Raw genomic sequence first — 16,072 nt, 5'->3', positions numbered from 1 at the left:
TCTCTCTCCTTCCTGAGAGGAGTCCTGGGACATAGCTGTGACACTACTAGGTCAAGTGGTCTTGTCACCTGGTACTAAACAGTATCTTGGACTTCTATCAATTTTCCACTAAAAGGAGGAGGAGGTCAAGATTGGGGAACAAAAGATTCCTGCCTTACATAAATCTTATTTAAGGCTGGGGAGTAAGGCAGACAGGACTCTTCTCCATTGCCTTCCTGCCCAAGAAGAAAGAGTGCTGAAAGTACTCAAAGAGCGACAGGAACTAAGCTGAAGGAAAGGCAAGGGCTCAGTCCAGACTGAGACAGAAGAGTCTAGTCTGTAAAGAGAAATAACTGGAAATCTAAACCGAAGAAACTCTTCATCCTACTTAAAATCAACATTTAGGGTGAGAAATTACTCTTTGAATCCTGTTTCTTTAGTGAATCAAGCTTAGTTTGCATGTTTTGTTTTATTTGCTTAGTAATCTGCTTTGTTCTATTTGTGATCCATTATAATTACTTAGAATCTGCCTTTTATAGTTAATAAATGTGTTTTGCTTCTTGAACTCGGTTTGTGCAATTTCTAATTGGGAGGGCAAGAAGCTGTGCATTTCTCTTTACATTGAGGGAGAGGGTGAATTTTTATGAGCTTGTGCTGTGCACATCTTTCTATATTACACAAAACAATATTATCTTGGGTGTACTTTCCAGAGGGAAGCTGCACTTGAGTGCTGGGCAATTTCCTAGCTAAACCTTCCCATGGAGAGCTGTTTACAGACTGTGGGATTCTACAGATGGTGCGTCCCTACCTGTATGTGTGCTGCCAGAGGCTGGAGAGTCTGATTCAGCAAAACAGGAAGAGGGAGCCCAGGTTAGTGGAGCAGGCAGGCTCAGTGAAATCCCAGTACATCAGATGGCATCCCAGAAGTGGGGTCTAACCTGTCACAACCGCCTTGCTTCTTTTTATCAAAACTGGGAGAGTATAACCTCAGACAAGTGGGTACTAGAGATGATCGTCAAGAAATATTCAATCCGTTTTACTTCTTTCTCCCCTGCTCCCTCATCCTCCCTCCCCGTCCCTCTTCATGGATCTTTCTCACAAGCACCTTTCATGTTAAGAAATGAACCACCTCCTAAAACTAGGTGCTATAGAACCAGTTCCCACCCAACACAGAGGGAAGAGGTTCTATTCCAAATACTTCCTTATACAGAAAAAGAACAGTGGTTGGAGACTCCTGGATTTATGGGCACTGAACAGATTTGTAAAAATATGTTTCAAGATGGTTACCTTGGCATCAATAATCTCATCTCTGGACCCAAGGAACTGGTTCTTGGCTCTCGACCTACAAAATGTTTACTTTGATAACAGAATCCACCCATCCAAGAGGAGGTTCCTAAGATTCACTCTAGGTCAAGATCATTTCCTATATAAAGTGCTCCCATTTGGTCTATCGTTGGCATCCAAGGTATTTTCAGAGGTTGTTTCTATGGTCGTGGCATACCTTCACAAACAAGGTGAATTTGATATTTATGCCTTACTCCCTAGCCTTAAATATTACGATATTTCTGTATCAAGACAATTGCTTGCTCAAACCACGTACCTTCACCAACACCTTGCAAGAGATACAAAAGTCTATAGATCTGTTCCTACAACTAAATACCCAAAAGTCCACTTTGATGCCTAGTGCAACAACTGGAATTCTTACGAGCCAACCTAGATGCAGTGGAGGCCAAAATCTTCCTCCCATCGCACAGGTTAAACACTTAGCCAGCTTAATTGTGACAGTTCAGGCCAGTCTGCAGATCTCAGCCAAAACTTCTCTGCAAATACTGGGGCACATGGGGGCAAGCACATTGTCTTCAAAGGTGGGTCAGACAAGTATCTGTCCCAAAGACACAATTTAAACAAACTTCTATGTCCTCAACAATCAAAAACTTGCTTGACTGGTGGGCAGATCCTCACAGTGTATGTGTGGGAGTCCCCTTCAGTCAGCCACCCCTATGGTTGATTTTGATGAAGGTTGCATTCCTTGTGGGATGGGGAGCCCACTTGGACACTTACACAATTTAGGGAAAATGGTCCCCTCTTGAATCCACGCTATGTGTCAACTTCTTAGAACTCACAGGAGTCTTCTCACGTCCTACCAATGATTAGAGATGAACATGTAAAGACTGAGAGACAAAATTTCATGTATGTTCTGCATAAGCCATGAGGGAGGAACAAGATCACATTCCCTGTGTGCCAAGACAGTGAAAATATGAAACTGGTGCATTAATCACCAGATCGGCATCACAGCAACCAACTTACAAAAGACTACAGCAGATATTCTGAGATTTTCCCAAGATCCAAAGTGATATTTGAGAAAAAGAAAAGGCCAGAGTTGTTATTGTAGTTCCAACGAAGCCAAGGCAGACATGATTGCCATACCTTTTGCAACTGGCAGTCTGTCCATCAATTGGTCTCCACTCCATTTTTCATCTTCTTTCTCAAGATGCAGTCCAGAGCCATCACCCAAATCTGCAAGTTCTCCAGCTCCAAGCATGGCTCCTCATTGGTTCCAAAGATTAGAAACGAACTGTTCTCTGAGGATAGATTTCAGAGGGGTAGCCATGTTAGTCTGTATCAGTAAAAACAACGAGGAGTCCTTGTGGCACCTTAGAGACTAACATTTATTTGGGCATAAGCTTTCATGTGAAGGAAGTACTGTTATAAGCAGAAAAATAGCTGCTTGTCACACATACATTCAAAAATGGAAGAGATTCCAAATCTGATGTGACGCAGGACAGTTTACTTCTACATCCTCTCCATTACTGGAAATCAGACCTATCTCTAAGCTTGGTAAAGCTACATCTCACAGTCATTAATAATTTCTGCTGGAAGATAGATGGTCATTCGGTGTTGGCTCATCCTACAATGAAAAGATTTTTTAAAGTATGGGTAACCTCTACCTTTGAATCAGAGATTTTACACCAGTATGGGACCTTAATCTTGTCTCAAGAACTTGGTGCCACCCCACTTGGTCCAAAATAGCTCAGATTTGGTGACCTTCCAGGCATGCAACAAAAGACACCTGTTTGATAGAATTTTTGGAGAGGCTGTGTTTCTCAAAATGATGAAAGAGTGGGAATTAGTGTCTGTAGGTGTCTAGCTGGCTCATTTCATGTGAAATTATTACTTTAATGTTACTGGGATATTGTTGTATTATCAGTGATGTACTAATGTGATATCAGTGATGTATCAGGGTACCTAAAGCCTTGGATTGATGTCTTTTATTTTAAATCTAAATGCAAACCTATTTGATTTATTTAAGATCTTGCTTTGTTTTTAGTTGTGAAACCCTTGTTACATTGTTTTCAAATTGTTATGCACTTTAAAAACTTCTCAATGTATGGTTTTGTCTCAATACTTTTATAATATTTAGTATTAGGATTTATTTATGTTGATTATTTTTAACTTTTGCTCTCCTTCTTCCCCCTTTTTAATAATGCAGTTCCAAAAGAGTTGGTAGAACTTCACTTGAAACTGATGAGGAAGATTGGGAAGTCTGTCACAGCAGACAGATGGGAAAAATACTTGATCAAGGTACAGTAGATTTCTGTTCTGTTACTCTGAAAATGCTGGGATGTGATGAAATCTTATGTCAGAAATCCGTAGTATGAATTTTAGTGAACCTAGAAGCTGTAGCCAAAATCTGTGTGCATGCCCAGACCAGAGTAGCTTAAGGTTCTAGTTAAACAAACTAATTTTCGGCCTGCCTGGGTATGCGCACACATTTCTGAAACTAGATATCAACTTCTGCATGTAGAACATTGCAGACCTGCAGGCTCTATTACATGTGCAAGACAGGAGCAGATTAGACTATAAAAATTCTAGTGGCCAGTCAGAGCAGAGAGATTTCCATATTGATGATGATGTATCAGTAATTCTAATATGATGTAAATCCCTGTACTATTGCTGACAACCATATAGAGATTTGTATGCTTATTGATAGCATAATCACAGTATTCTTATTTATCAGAGTACCCAGAATTGAAAAACTGGGAAAAAATTGTAGTTATATGCATCAATAGTGGTACCCCATCCCTTTGCTCTGACTCCAAGATGGTTCCAGGTATGTGCTCCAAGGACCTCAGCATTTCATACATAATTACATTGTTTTACAACATGGAATGATTGGCAGTCTCAAATACTATTTGTATTACAGTAGCAGTGCCTAGAGGCCGCAACTGAGACTGTGATTCCCATTGTGGGTACATCTACATTGCATTATAAAACCCACTGCAGCAAGTCTCAGAGCCTGGGTCTGCAGACTTGGGCTAATGCAACAGGGCTAAAAACAGCTAAAAGACATTGCTTCAGAACCCAAGCTCCAGTCCAAGCCACAATGTTTACACTGCTGTTTTTGGCCCTGTAGCATGAGTCCCACAAGCCCGAGTCTGTATACCCAGGCTTTGAGACTTGCTGCCACGGGTTTTAAAATACAATGTTGACATACTCTGTGAAGTGCTGTACAGACATGTAAGAAGCAATCTCTGCTCCATAGTACTTGTAGTCTAAATAGACATGACCGACAAAGGGAGATGGGAAAAGAAATGGATGCACAGAGGTGAAGTAATTTGCCCAAGGTCACATAGCAAGTCAGTGACAGAGTTAGTTCTCTTCCTAATAGAACTTGGGTCTCCTGACTCCCATTCTAGTGCCCTAGCTGTAGATCGTGCTGTCTCTTAAGAGTTGCTCAGAGCTAGGAAAATGGAGATGATAGTCAAGATTCTGATGACTATCTTTCAGGACTTAGTGGTGACATGCCCAATGCTTGCCCACTTTCACCTGGCTTTCTCTCTGATTTTTGTTGATGACTTTTTTGCTTGCAGAAGTTGCACTGTTCGTAGATAAAACGTTGGTATTGTAACAAAATACTCTTCCTCTGAAGAGGTTTCAAGTTACATTCATCCACTAATACTAGTTAGTTTAATATTTTGTTTATCTGACAGATATGCCAAGAGTTCAACAGTACTTGGGCATGGGAGATGGAGAAGAAAGGATACCTGGAAACGAGTGTTGAATGCAAATTGGGAATTCTGAAGGTAATGTATTCACTATTTTTTTAAAATGACCCTTTGAAAACTTATAAATTGCAGTAATTAAATGTATTAAATTTGGAGCTGATGTCAGAGCTTGTAACAAACTAATATCACCAATCGTAATTGCTGATGGTCTTGTTAATGGGGATGAACCTCAACTAAATATGATGTTTTCTATTTGTTTTCATACTTTACTTGTTCGTACTGAAATATATTTGTAGCTACTGTTCTGCCCCTGGAGGGTGTTTACGCATGCAGTATTCTTTTTTGTTATGTGCATGAGCTAGTAATGAAACAATTTTATCTTAAGTGCAAAGGTGAGAGATGGGGCTCATCTTCAGCTTTTCAGCTCATGAGACGAGGCAGGAGTAATGAGCCTCCTGTGTGATGGCTTAAATTACATGGAGTTTTACTGTAGACTAATATACTAAATAAATAATATCCACTGTTTAGCTAGGTCATTCACAAAAGGATGCTTCCCATGTATTCTGCTTTCAGATGTATATAAAATACAGAGGTTAGAGTTTCAATGGCTACTTTTAAAAGAGGAAATAGAAACACCACTCTGTGCATGTGTGCTTTGGTGATGGCTTGCTTTCATCTTGCTGTGGTAGTTGTTGGAGTGTTTACTACAGTGGAACCTCAGCCTTGCGAACAGCAGAGTTACGAACTGACCAGTTAACCACACTCCTCATTTGGAATTGGAAGTACACAATCAGACAGCAGCAGAGACAAAAAAGAAAGAAAGCAAACACAGTACAGTACTGTGTTAAGTGTAAACTCCAAAAAAACAAAAAAACCCACCACCAAACCTGGAAAGCAGCATTTTTCTTCTGCATAGTAAAGTTTCAAAGCTGTGTTAAGACAATGTTCAGTTGTAAATTTTTGAAAGAAAAACCATAACATTTTGTTCAGAGTTACGAACAACCTCCATTCCCTGAGTGTTCGTAACTCTGAGGTTCTACTGTACAGTAAAGATGCCTTCATTCTCCTCTGTTTAAAGTTTACTGTTGAAGAGGTTTAACACCATTCTAAATGGCCACTAACAAGAAATTAAAAACTAATCTTTGATTTACCAAAAGAGTATAATCTGGAGAGACCTATGCATTGGATCCCCCTCTCTCTAGTTAAATCATAGACCCAATAAAGGGAGGTTTAAAAAGACAACCCAAAACACACACACAAGGTTTTTTGTGATATCTTGGTGTTTTAAAAGAATCTTTCTACATTGCAATTTTTTTCAGTACCTCTGTGAGTGTCAGTTTGATGACAATCTAAAATTTAAGAATATCATTAATGAAGAGGATGCTGATGCTATGCGTCTCCAGCCAATTGGTCGAGACAAGGATGGTCTAATGTATTGGTATCAGCTGGATCAAGAACATAATGTGAGAATGTATGTAGAAGAACAGGATGACCAGGATGGGTCGTCTTGGAAATGCATCGTCAGGTAATTTTGTTCTTTATTTTCTTGTTTATAACTGCAAATTTTAAATGTGATTATCTGTGTCTATGAAGTTCAGATGTCAAATTCAATAAGTATCCTCTTTTCAGAGAGCAGTATTCCTGTCAATTTAATTATCTGTCTTCAGATATACACAGTAGGGAAAAGCACATGCACAAATATGATTTATGAAGAAAAACGGCTTGCTTTTTTGTAGGATAATAGCCAATGCATATTTCGTTCTATGGTTTATAAGAGAAACACCATCTAGATATATATATGGAAGTAGGAAGTTCTCAGGAGGAGAACTGTGCCCCTTGGAGAATGGTCCCACTATGTGCTGACAACATGCTATAGGGAACATGGAGGAAGACTGTGTTAATTCTCTAACCCAGGGGTCGGCAACCTTTCAGAATTGGTGTGCCAAGTTCACAGTAATTTAAGGTTTTGCTGGCCAGTAATACATTTTAACGTTTGTAGAAGGTCTCTCTCTATGTCTATATTATATAAGTAAACTATTGTTGTATTTAAAGTAAATAAGGTTTTAAAAATATTTAAGAAGCTTCATTTAAAATAAAATTAATAGCAATTTAGTGTGATCATTGCCTGGAATCCTTGTCTGGGATTTCAGCCCCACCCAGCCTGCTGCCAGTCTGGAGTCCAGCCGCTGGCCCTGCTCAGCCTGCTGCTGGTCTGGGGTTCCATTCACTCAGCCGGCAGCAGGCTGAGCGGGCTGGTGGCTGGCGGGGGGCTGAGTGGCTCAGTCTGCTGTCAGTCAGGGTCCTAGCTGCCGGCCACGCTCAGCCTCCTGCTGGCCTGGGTGAGCAGAACCCGAGACTGGCTGCGGGCTGAGGGGGGCTGGTGGCTGGAACCCCAGAGAAGGATTGCAGGCCTGGCTCAGCCCACTGCTGGTTTGGGCCTGGCGGGGCTGGTGGCTGGGAGGCGGGGCCAGTGGCCAGGACTCCAGACCGGCAGCGGGCTGAGCGGCTCAGTCTGGGGTTCCGGCCACCAGCTCCTGCCAGCCAGGAGCCCGTCGCCGCATGCTGTCAAAAATTGGCTCGCATGCCACCTTTGGCACGTGTGCCATAGGTTGCCGACTCCTGTTCTAACCTCTCATGCTATCAGTCACAAATTAGTAATGGACAACATTATGCTCTCATTAGAATTGCAGGGTTGAGTTCTAGGCTCATAGAATGCAAAATAATTCCTTAATCTAGTACAGAAAGCCAAACACAAGAACCTTCTGAAGTAGAACTCAGATTCTGGATGACTAATGAGTGAGTTACAGTGTGCTAGTAACTGCTGAAATGCTGGGGCTCATTGCTCCTGTGAGTCTTAGTGAGCTCCAGCAGTTTAGCCTAGTGACCTTTTCTTGATCTTCTAGATTCAAATTAATTCCTTTCATCATTCTTATTAAAATGAAGGAAAGAGTTTTTGTACTATGTAAATATTTCATTTTCTAACATGTACCTTGTGTACTGTGGCATATTTTCCAAGGAAGAGACTTTTAATTTTGAATTTATTTATGTAAAATTTTCCAATGATTGTGTTTTTTTTTAATATATTCTCATTTAGAACCTTTTATTTTTAAAAAATCTAGTCAATACCAAATGTGTTTAAAGCTGGACTCTGATCAAAAGAGAATCGGCATTGAGTAAAATAGTAAACAAACATGGTGAAAGAGATCTTATAAATACCAAATACTGTCTGTAATTTAACTGGTGTGTGTGTATCTGTGTGTGTGTATATAGCTATAGCTTTAGCAATTAGGGTTGTTGAACACAAAGTTTAAACTGCAAAGTCAATTTTCAGTGGATTACATAACATGACCAGTGTTACCGCTTAAGGAGATTTTAGTAGCTGCTGTATGTGAATAAAGTAAACACAACAAACCAAATCAGCCAAAAGGTAAACTAGGCTTGTCTTGCATCATGCCCCTGTAGACTGCCAGGAGAAAGTGAGGCCAAAAAGCAAAGTAGGATAGGCTTATGCTGAGAGAGTACTAGCACCATGTGACTCTCGCCAGTAAAACACAGTAATTGTCTCTGAGATCTGAAGTGGGTTTAAAACCACCAAGCTCTCCATGCTAAACTTGCGCATGCTTCAAGGCTTTGTTTTTTTGTGTGTGTAAAACCGAAATTCCTATCCAAAACAACTTGCTAGGTGTTTGCTTGAGAGCAGAAATATGAGACCCCTGACTTCTAATCCTGCAGTGCAGCATTGCATCCATTTAACCAGCTCTCAAAACAGATTGTCTGTTACTGCTCTCTGCATCCTTACTTAAATGTTTAAATTGGTAACTTTATTTTGCTTGCTTGAGCATTAATTTCCCCCCATAATCTCTGCATCATTATAATAACTAATTTTAAATGTTCAGATTTTCTAGCCTTCTGTGTATTGTTTAGGGGGGGATTTTGGGAAGTACTTAAGTGCTTTTTAAAAATCTACTTTTAAATAATATAATTGCTCTTCTCTTTCATCTGTGCTGCACTACAAGGCCTTTCAATGAGAGAATCTGATAACTGCTAAGGAGAACGAATGGGCATTGATGATGATAGGTTAATAATTACAAAACTAATGAACGATAGAAGCTCAGATCCAAAGCAGGATGTCTGGAGCTTATGGGTTATTGAGGCCACTCAGAAGGGGTCAGCAAGGTAGTTTTTAGTTTTACTACAGATAAAATGGCAAGTCGTTTAATCACTAAATGATGGCTCTTCTGATTGGACAAAGCCGATCCACTGGTCTTATAGTTTGTAATGCAGCATTCCTTTAAGCAGGTGGTGTTTTTTGTTTTAGATGGATGGCTTTGGGGAGAGCCAGTAAAGAGCTTTATCAGACAACTTACTTCTTTTCTTTGTCATCCAGAAACAGAAATGAGCTAGCTGAGACGCTTGAGCTTTTGAAAGCACAAATCGATCCTGCACTGTTGAAAAAGAACAACCAGCAGGACAGCTCATCACATGAAAGCCCTAGCATAGAAGATGAAGATAGCAAAAAGGAGGAAGAAATATCTCCACCAGGTTTTCTACCCTCTTTTTACCAAGCTTTAGATGTTGTGCTGCCTCATATCAAAATGTTCAACTTCCTGAAAAATTAAAGTATTAGAATAGGCCTGGTTTTTTTATTATTATAATTATTTTCTGAGCTAAAAGTCTCTGATCCATGTATCAAGGATACATTTTAAACCTTTTCACACATCTTAAAATTCAAAATAATTTGGGTGTGTACTCAGTTTACTTAAACAAAACAAAACAAATTACATATACAACTTTCCATTCTTTTCTTTAAAAAAAAAATGTACTTTGTTTTTGTGGTATTTTGTGTAACACCATTGACACTTGACATTTGCTTTCCTATCTATTATCTTTCTTTCATTTGTCATGCATTAGGTTTCAACCCAGCGTCATGTTTTTAATAGACATGAAACTCCTTCCGCCCCCCAAATTTGTGTAGTGGCATAACTGATGTCAAACACCACACTCATAGTTGTGTTAACATTGTCTTTGGCTTTGTATCACAAAATATGGATTTTTCTTCACTTTAGTAACCTGTGCTTTAAAATCAAGAGCAACACATCAGTTCAAGATAGTTTTAAATTGCTGGATTTAAGTACTGTATCGGCAGGTAGCTTAATAATCCCAGTGAAGATCTGTGATGAGCTTTGTTTGATAACAAGCGCTTAACTGCACATTTTATTTTTCTCACCAGTGAAGAAACATTATTCATTCCTTACTGCTTTGTCACTGCATATTTCTGATATGTTGCCTAACTTATTTGGTGTATTAGGTTTTTAATAGAAATCAGTTAAATGTTAAATGCTTCTCTTTGTAGTAAAATACCTCATTTTTCAGGTTCAAAACAATTAAAGGCCTGTCTCCCCTGGGGAATCTGGTTTTAAAATTGGTGTGCATTTTTTTTTTTTTGGAGGAATTTCCACAATGGGGACACGGTTTTCAGGATCACATTGTGCCCTCCATTACACCCATGCCAATCATATTAAAGCTAGTGAGTGTTATAGGTGTAACTGTGGGCAGAATTTGGCCCAGAGTTCTGGCCTACAAGAGAAAGTATTGCAATTGCATTGACATTTGATGCATGTTCTTCCAAAGACCTGGTGAAGGGAAGAAGCGATTAATACAATAATATAATATTGTGAGCTGCTGTAGAAACAGTTAAGAAATTATTGTACAATTAACTGTATATTGCTAATATCAATAATTAATACAGAGTATGATCTGTATTGGTTGATGTAAGTTTAATATAACTAAGATATTTGACAATGGCTAAAGTTGCAATTACATTGCAAATAAAAGATGATCAAATCTCCCCAGTCATTGATACTACAGAGTTAATTTCAAGCAATGTTCTTGAAATTGGTTCAGTAAAAACTGGTCAGACCAGTTTAAGCACCTAAACTCAGGGCTATGCTTTGGCTGTAACTGATTTGGTTTAAAAGTCTATTTAGCTGAACCAGTTTTAAAACAGTTCTTCAGTATACACAAGCCAATCATGAGACAAGACAGCATGATACACCAATCCATCAAAGTTTGCTAATGTCACTACTTGTGTTAGGCTAGCATCTGATATGCATTGCTTGTAGAATTTCTAGTGCTAGACAATGGGGTTGTGTCTATACCAGACAATAGAATTACTTGTTGCTGGTTTAGGTACAAACAGTTCAGCACTTAAACCATTCCTCTTCCACTGCCCTCTGGTACCTATTGCACAATCCAAGTACTGCTTTCAGAAACGGTATGTTCTGGGAGATCGTGAAATAACACCCTACCCCCAAATGTACTGTTTCTTTGTCCACATCTACACCGGCACTAAATTATTCTATACTAAAACAGTTTAAACTGAACCACTTCTTAAATTTGCTGAAAGCCGCCAAGTCTACTCAAATGATGTTTTGAGAACTTGTAAACAGCTAAAGCCCTCTTTGTGAGTGGATGTGAATACTTTGATGTAGGGAACTAAATCAGTTCTTAGAATGGGGATTTGTCTAGCGTAGACAAGGATTAGAACGGCTGCTGCCCTCTAATGCTAGAAGGATGTGGAAAAATTGGAAAGAGTCCAGCAGAGGGCAACAAAAATGATTAGGGGGCTGGAGCACATGACTTATGAGGAGAGGCTGAGGGAACTGGGATTGTTTAGTCTGCAGAAGAGAAGAATGAGGGGGGATTTGATAGCTGTTTTCAACTACCTGAATGGGGGTTCCAAAGAGGATGGATCTAGACTGTTCTCAGTGGTAGCAGATGACAGAACAAGGAGTAATGTTCTCAAGTTGCAGTGGGGGAGGTTTAGGTTGGATATTAGGAAAAACTTTTTCACTCGAGAGTGGTGAAGCATTGGAATGGGTTACCTAGGGAGGTGTTGGAATCTCCTTCCTTAGAGGTTTTTAAGGTCAGACTTGACAAAGCCCTGACTGGGATGATTTAGTTGGGAATTGGTCCTGCTCTGAGCAGGGAGTTGGACTAGATGACCTCTTGAGATCCCTTCCAGCCCTGATATTCTATGATTCTCTGATTCTATGAGAAGCTTGAGGGAGAGGCATAGCCAAGGGAAAAGGGTTGCAAAACAAAGAGGTCAGAGACAAGGGAACAGGAAGCAGAAAGAGTAGACACAGAAAATGTATCCTACTCTTATCTCAGGTAAGCACTGCTTTCAGGAAAGCCACTTGCAGCATTGAGAAGTTACAGGGGAAAGTGGAGTGTAAATCATCTAAGTAAGGAGGAAAAATGGGTCTGGACCCTTTGAAACATTGTCTCTGGTTTTGCATTCGTGAGGAGTTGACTTCTCTCTCTGACTGACTTCTGAAACTAACTAAATTGGTTTTGTTTTTTCTTTCAAAGTCCCTTGAGTTTCTTCTCACCAATTTTTTTTCCTTCTGTACACTGTTTTCTTTCTTGTTTCCTGTTTGAGCGTTAAGCTAGCTCTTGGATGCCCCCTCTTCATTTAGAACTAAACCAGCATTTTGGGAAGCTTTCATCTGGGAAAGGACTTCAGTTAGTGCAGGGGGAAAGGAATAACTTGGGGCTGAGATTTACTGCATTTTGGACTAGTAAGAGCCTTTCAAATGTTGGAAGATCACACTGAAGAATATGTAGTACTATTACGTCTCATTTTTTGACGACTTGTATCACACACCTCCTGGAAATTGTATCTCAATGTCTGTGCAAAGACCATACCATCTAACTCTGGGTAGATCTGCTCCCTGCAGTTTTCTCTGATGTATTTGTACTCTGCACTTATTTTGTACGTGTTGGTCCCGTTGAAGTCAATGAGACTTGTGCATGTGAAATGAATACAAAATGTTATTTATTTTTTGTATTGTGGTAGCACATAGGAGACCCAGTCATGGACCATGGCCCTGCTAAAGTGCAACACATCTGGGTGAATTTTGGTTCAGGACATAGTATTGCAGCTTCTCCTCTTCTCTCTCTGAAACAGAAAAAAATAAGTAAACCCTTCTGAAAATATCAGTGTATATAAACAGGAATGTGGTTTGGATGTGCACACTTGACTTGAAATTCTAATGTAAGGAATTCTGTAAAATATTCTATCATAGTGAAATAATGCAAACTGTCAATTCAGACTTCTTTTAAAAACTAGTGTTACAGACCTTGTGCTTAGTTTTTATGTATACACACTTTTAGAAAAAAAATTACTAAAATTGATTAGGAAGCTAAAAGGTCAGCATAAAAAAGATAGATCTGGGGCTCTGCTGATATTTTCTGTTAAGTTTAGAATTATCTCTGGTTTTTAGTTAAACTGAACTGCCATTCTGTCCCATTATTTAGCTAATATTTGTCAATCAGATGGCAAATGCCAGTGTTAGGCCAAACCCTTATTTTCATTAGCGAGGACTTATTTTGATTGGTGTAGGATGCATCTTTAGCTTTATTTTTTTGGTCCTAGAATTCATCTGGTTATGTTAAATTATTTTGTTTCTATTTTAACAGGAAATGAATTAAAAATAAAAGAAGAAAAGCAGAACATGGAGGAACAGTCAAAGGAATTGGAAAGCCTTCCTCCACCTACAGTTCCAGCAGATGAAAACACGATGAAAATGGAGAAAGTGGAAGAAAAGGAAATTATGAAACTGCCTGTCATAGTAAAGCTAGAGAAACCTTCAGAAAACAATGAGGAAAAGCAGATTACCAAAGAAGAAAATGATTCCTTTAAAGAAAATGTCAAGCCTGTTAAAGCAGAAGTGAAGGAAAATAAAGTAGAACCAAAAGATTTAAAAGAAGTAAAAAGCAGCACAGATAAAATAACAGTTCATGAGCCTGAGAGATTAGAGTTTTGTGTCAATGTCAAAACCCCTCAAGAAGTTGTGGAGAAATCTGCAGAAGAAAGTGAGAAACTTAAAAATGACCAGCAAGCAAAGATACCACTGAAAAAGCGAGAGATCAAGCTGACAGATGACTATGACAGTCCAATAAAGGGGTCCTTGTGTAAATGTGTTACTCCAACAAAGGATGTCTTGAAAGAGGAAGGAAAATCAGAGGAGGAGGGTTTTAGACGAGTCCCTACAATCACTGCTTTATGTCCTGATGGGAAATTGCTAGTAAATGGAGAGGTTAGCAGTGAAAAAGTCGCCCAAAATGTCACCCAAAATAATAAGTCAGAACATTCCATTAGCACAAAGGAAGACAGCAGCAGCTCATCAAAGGAGAAAAATTGCATCAGTGGGGGGAAAATATCAGACTCTTTAAACTCTGTTAGCAAAATTGTGAAAACGTGTGAAGATGAGAAAAATGTGCCTACAGACAAAGAGGTAGCTGCTATGGTCTCTGAGATCTCTAATCAGAAAGTGCCTTTAAAGGAGGAATCTAGTCCTATGGAAAAAGAGTCCCTTGACAGTATGACTTCTGAGGTGGCTATGGAGGACTCTTGGAAAGCAGGATACTGCCCCAAGAAACCTGAAGATAAATTAGCTTTGAAAACTAGGAAGGACAGACGACCACCACTCAAAGAATGTTTAGAAAAGCTGGAAAAGTCCATGAAGACATCCACTCCTAAGGAGCCTCCCAAGCTTGAGCTAACGGATGAAGAGGGTTTGAAAAGCAAAAATGAACTGGAGAAGAAATCTGACTCTCCAAAAGCAGCTGAAACACCTCCATTGTCTATTCCTCCTGTTCCTTCCAAGAAATCTGCTTTAGCAAAAGAGGGCTCAGATTCCAAAAACATGCTTCCTGATGAAAGCAAAGTTCAGGAAGGATCAGATTCAGAAAAACAAAAGGAGGAATTTGAAGCAACCCAGACAGAACCAGATAAACAAGATAATGCCCAAACCTCTAATATAGAGGAGTCTTCAGAGTCTAAAAAGGAATCTGCAGTACACAAAAGCAAATTTAAATATAAACTGGTTTCTGAAGAGAACATCTGTGTAACAGATAACAAGGAAATAACCTCCGAGAGGCAGAAGGAAGGGATCAAGTTAACCATCAGGATCTCCAGTAGAAAGAAAAAGCCTGATCCACCTCCAAAGACTCAGGACGCCGAGAAGAAGGAAGAGGAGGAAGTCAATGTTGGTCGCACTTTAAGGAGATCTCCAAGAATATCTAAACCTACTCCAAAAGTAGTGGAGACTCGGGATCAGAAAACTGACAAAAAACGAAGTGAGGAAGAAGAGGAGAAACTGGCAGTGCTGCAAAAGCAAGACCGAAGAGAGGATGTGAAAAAGCAAGAGAAGGAGTCCAATTCTAAAGTGAGCAAGGTAACATCATTATAGCGCACAGGAGGAGATGGTTGTTTTCAATCTAAGGAAAACAAATTTGTGGAGGAATGTGGAGAAGCATGCCATTATGGTCAATTTATGCATGTTACTAGTCCAATAACTTCGTTAGGGCAGTGACTGATCTGAAAACAGCCCCCAGGAGAGTGCTAATAGCTATTAACATCATAATTTGTGAGTGTCAGAATTCTTACATTGAACCTGGTTTTAGCATATCTAGTGCAAATTATTTTATTTTCTAGAGGAGCTTATCCTTATTAATCAAACCTTCAGTATGCTTTAAATCCTATAGATTGAATGCTTTAACCATGAATAAGATGCTGTAGATTGACTGACTGACTGTGTGATGTATATGCTGATACTTGGTCAATTTGATGATGATGGCGGATAGATGGGAATAGGAAAAACGTTACAGTAAAGTAGTAATGCTATGTAGAATTTAACAGGAGTTTTGTTCTTGAGAGTAGCTGAACCACTTTTAGAGGGATTATGAGAGAATTTATTATCTAGGCTGAATGTAGGTTTTATTTTGGGTTCAGAAAGTGTTTTCCATGAGAAGTTTGTCTTTCAGGCACAGTTTTAATTTTTTTATAGAGTAGAAATGATAGTGAGCTTGCAGGTAGAAGACATGTACAGCCTGCTATTAGCCATGCTGTGACTGTTTTCTTTTTGACCTGTATGCCTTCCTGAAAAGCTAATTAAAATACATTTAAAAAACAGGAAGATAGAGGAAATACTTTCTTTTAAAAAGTGTCCTTGGTAAAAGGACAGTGTCAACTTGAAATCTAGTTAATTTAAAAAATGAATAACTAGTTGTTTTTTTTT

The 16,072-nt window shown here is 39.2% G+C and overlaps 1 protein-coding gene across 6 annotated transcripts in view; it reads left to right on the top strand.

Annotated features, from left to right (window-relative positions):
• Positions 1–16,072, top strand: part of RSF1 (remodeling and spacing factor 1) — a 136,715-nt gene that overhangs the window by 44,469 nt on the left and 76,174 nt on the right. For 5 of the 6 annotated variants that reach the window (XM_030558078.1, XM_030558050.1, XM_030558040.1 and 2 more), the window contains 5 exons: positions 3,470–3,561; positions 4,971–5,063; positions 6,305–6,510; positions 9,373–9,527; positions 13,470–15,229. In XM_030558078.1, the coding sequence (XP_030413938.1) occupies positions 3,470–3,561; positions 4,971–5,063; positions 6,305–6,510; positions 9,373–9,527; positions 13,470–15,229 (2,306 nt within the window). The remainder of the gene's footprint in view (positions 1–3,469; positions 3,562–4,970; positions 5,064–6,304; positions 6,511–9,372; positions 9,528–13,469; positions 15,230–16,072) is intronic. The other variant, XM_030558030.1, reaches the window with a different exon arrangement.

This window comes from Gopherus evgoodei, chromosome 1, assembly GCF_007399415.2.
Source record: "Gopherus evgoodei ecotype Sinaloan lineage chromosome 1, rGopEvg1_v1.p, whole genome shotgun sequence".
Classification (NCBI taxonomy): domain Eukaryota; kingdom Metazoa; phylum Chordata; order Testudines; family Testudinidae; genus Gopherus; species Gopherus evgoodei.
Note: the sequence above shows the minus strand (reverse complement) of the source record. Positions and strands in the feature narration are given on the sequence as shown.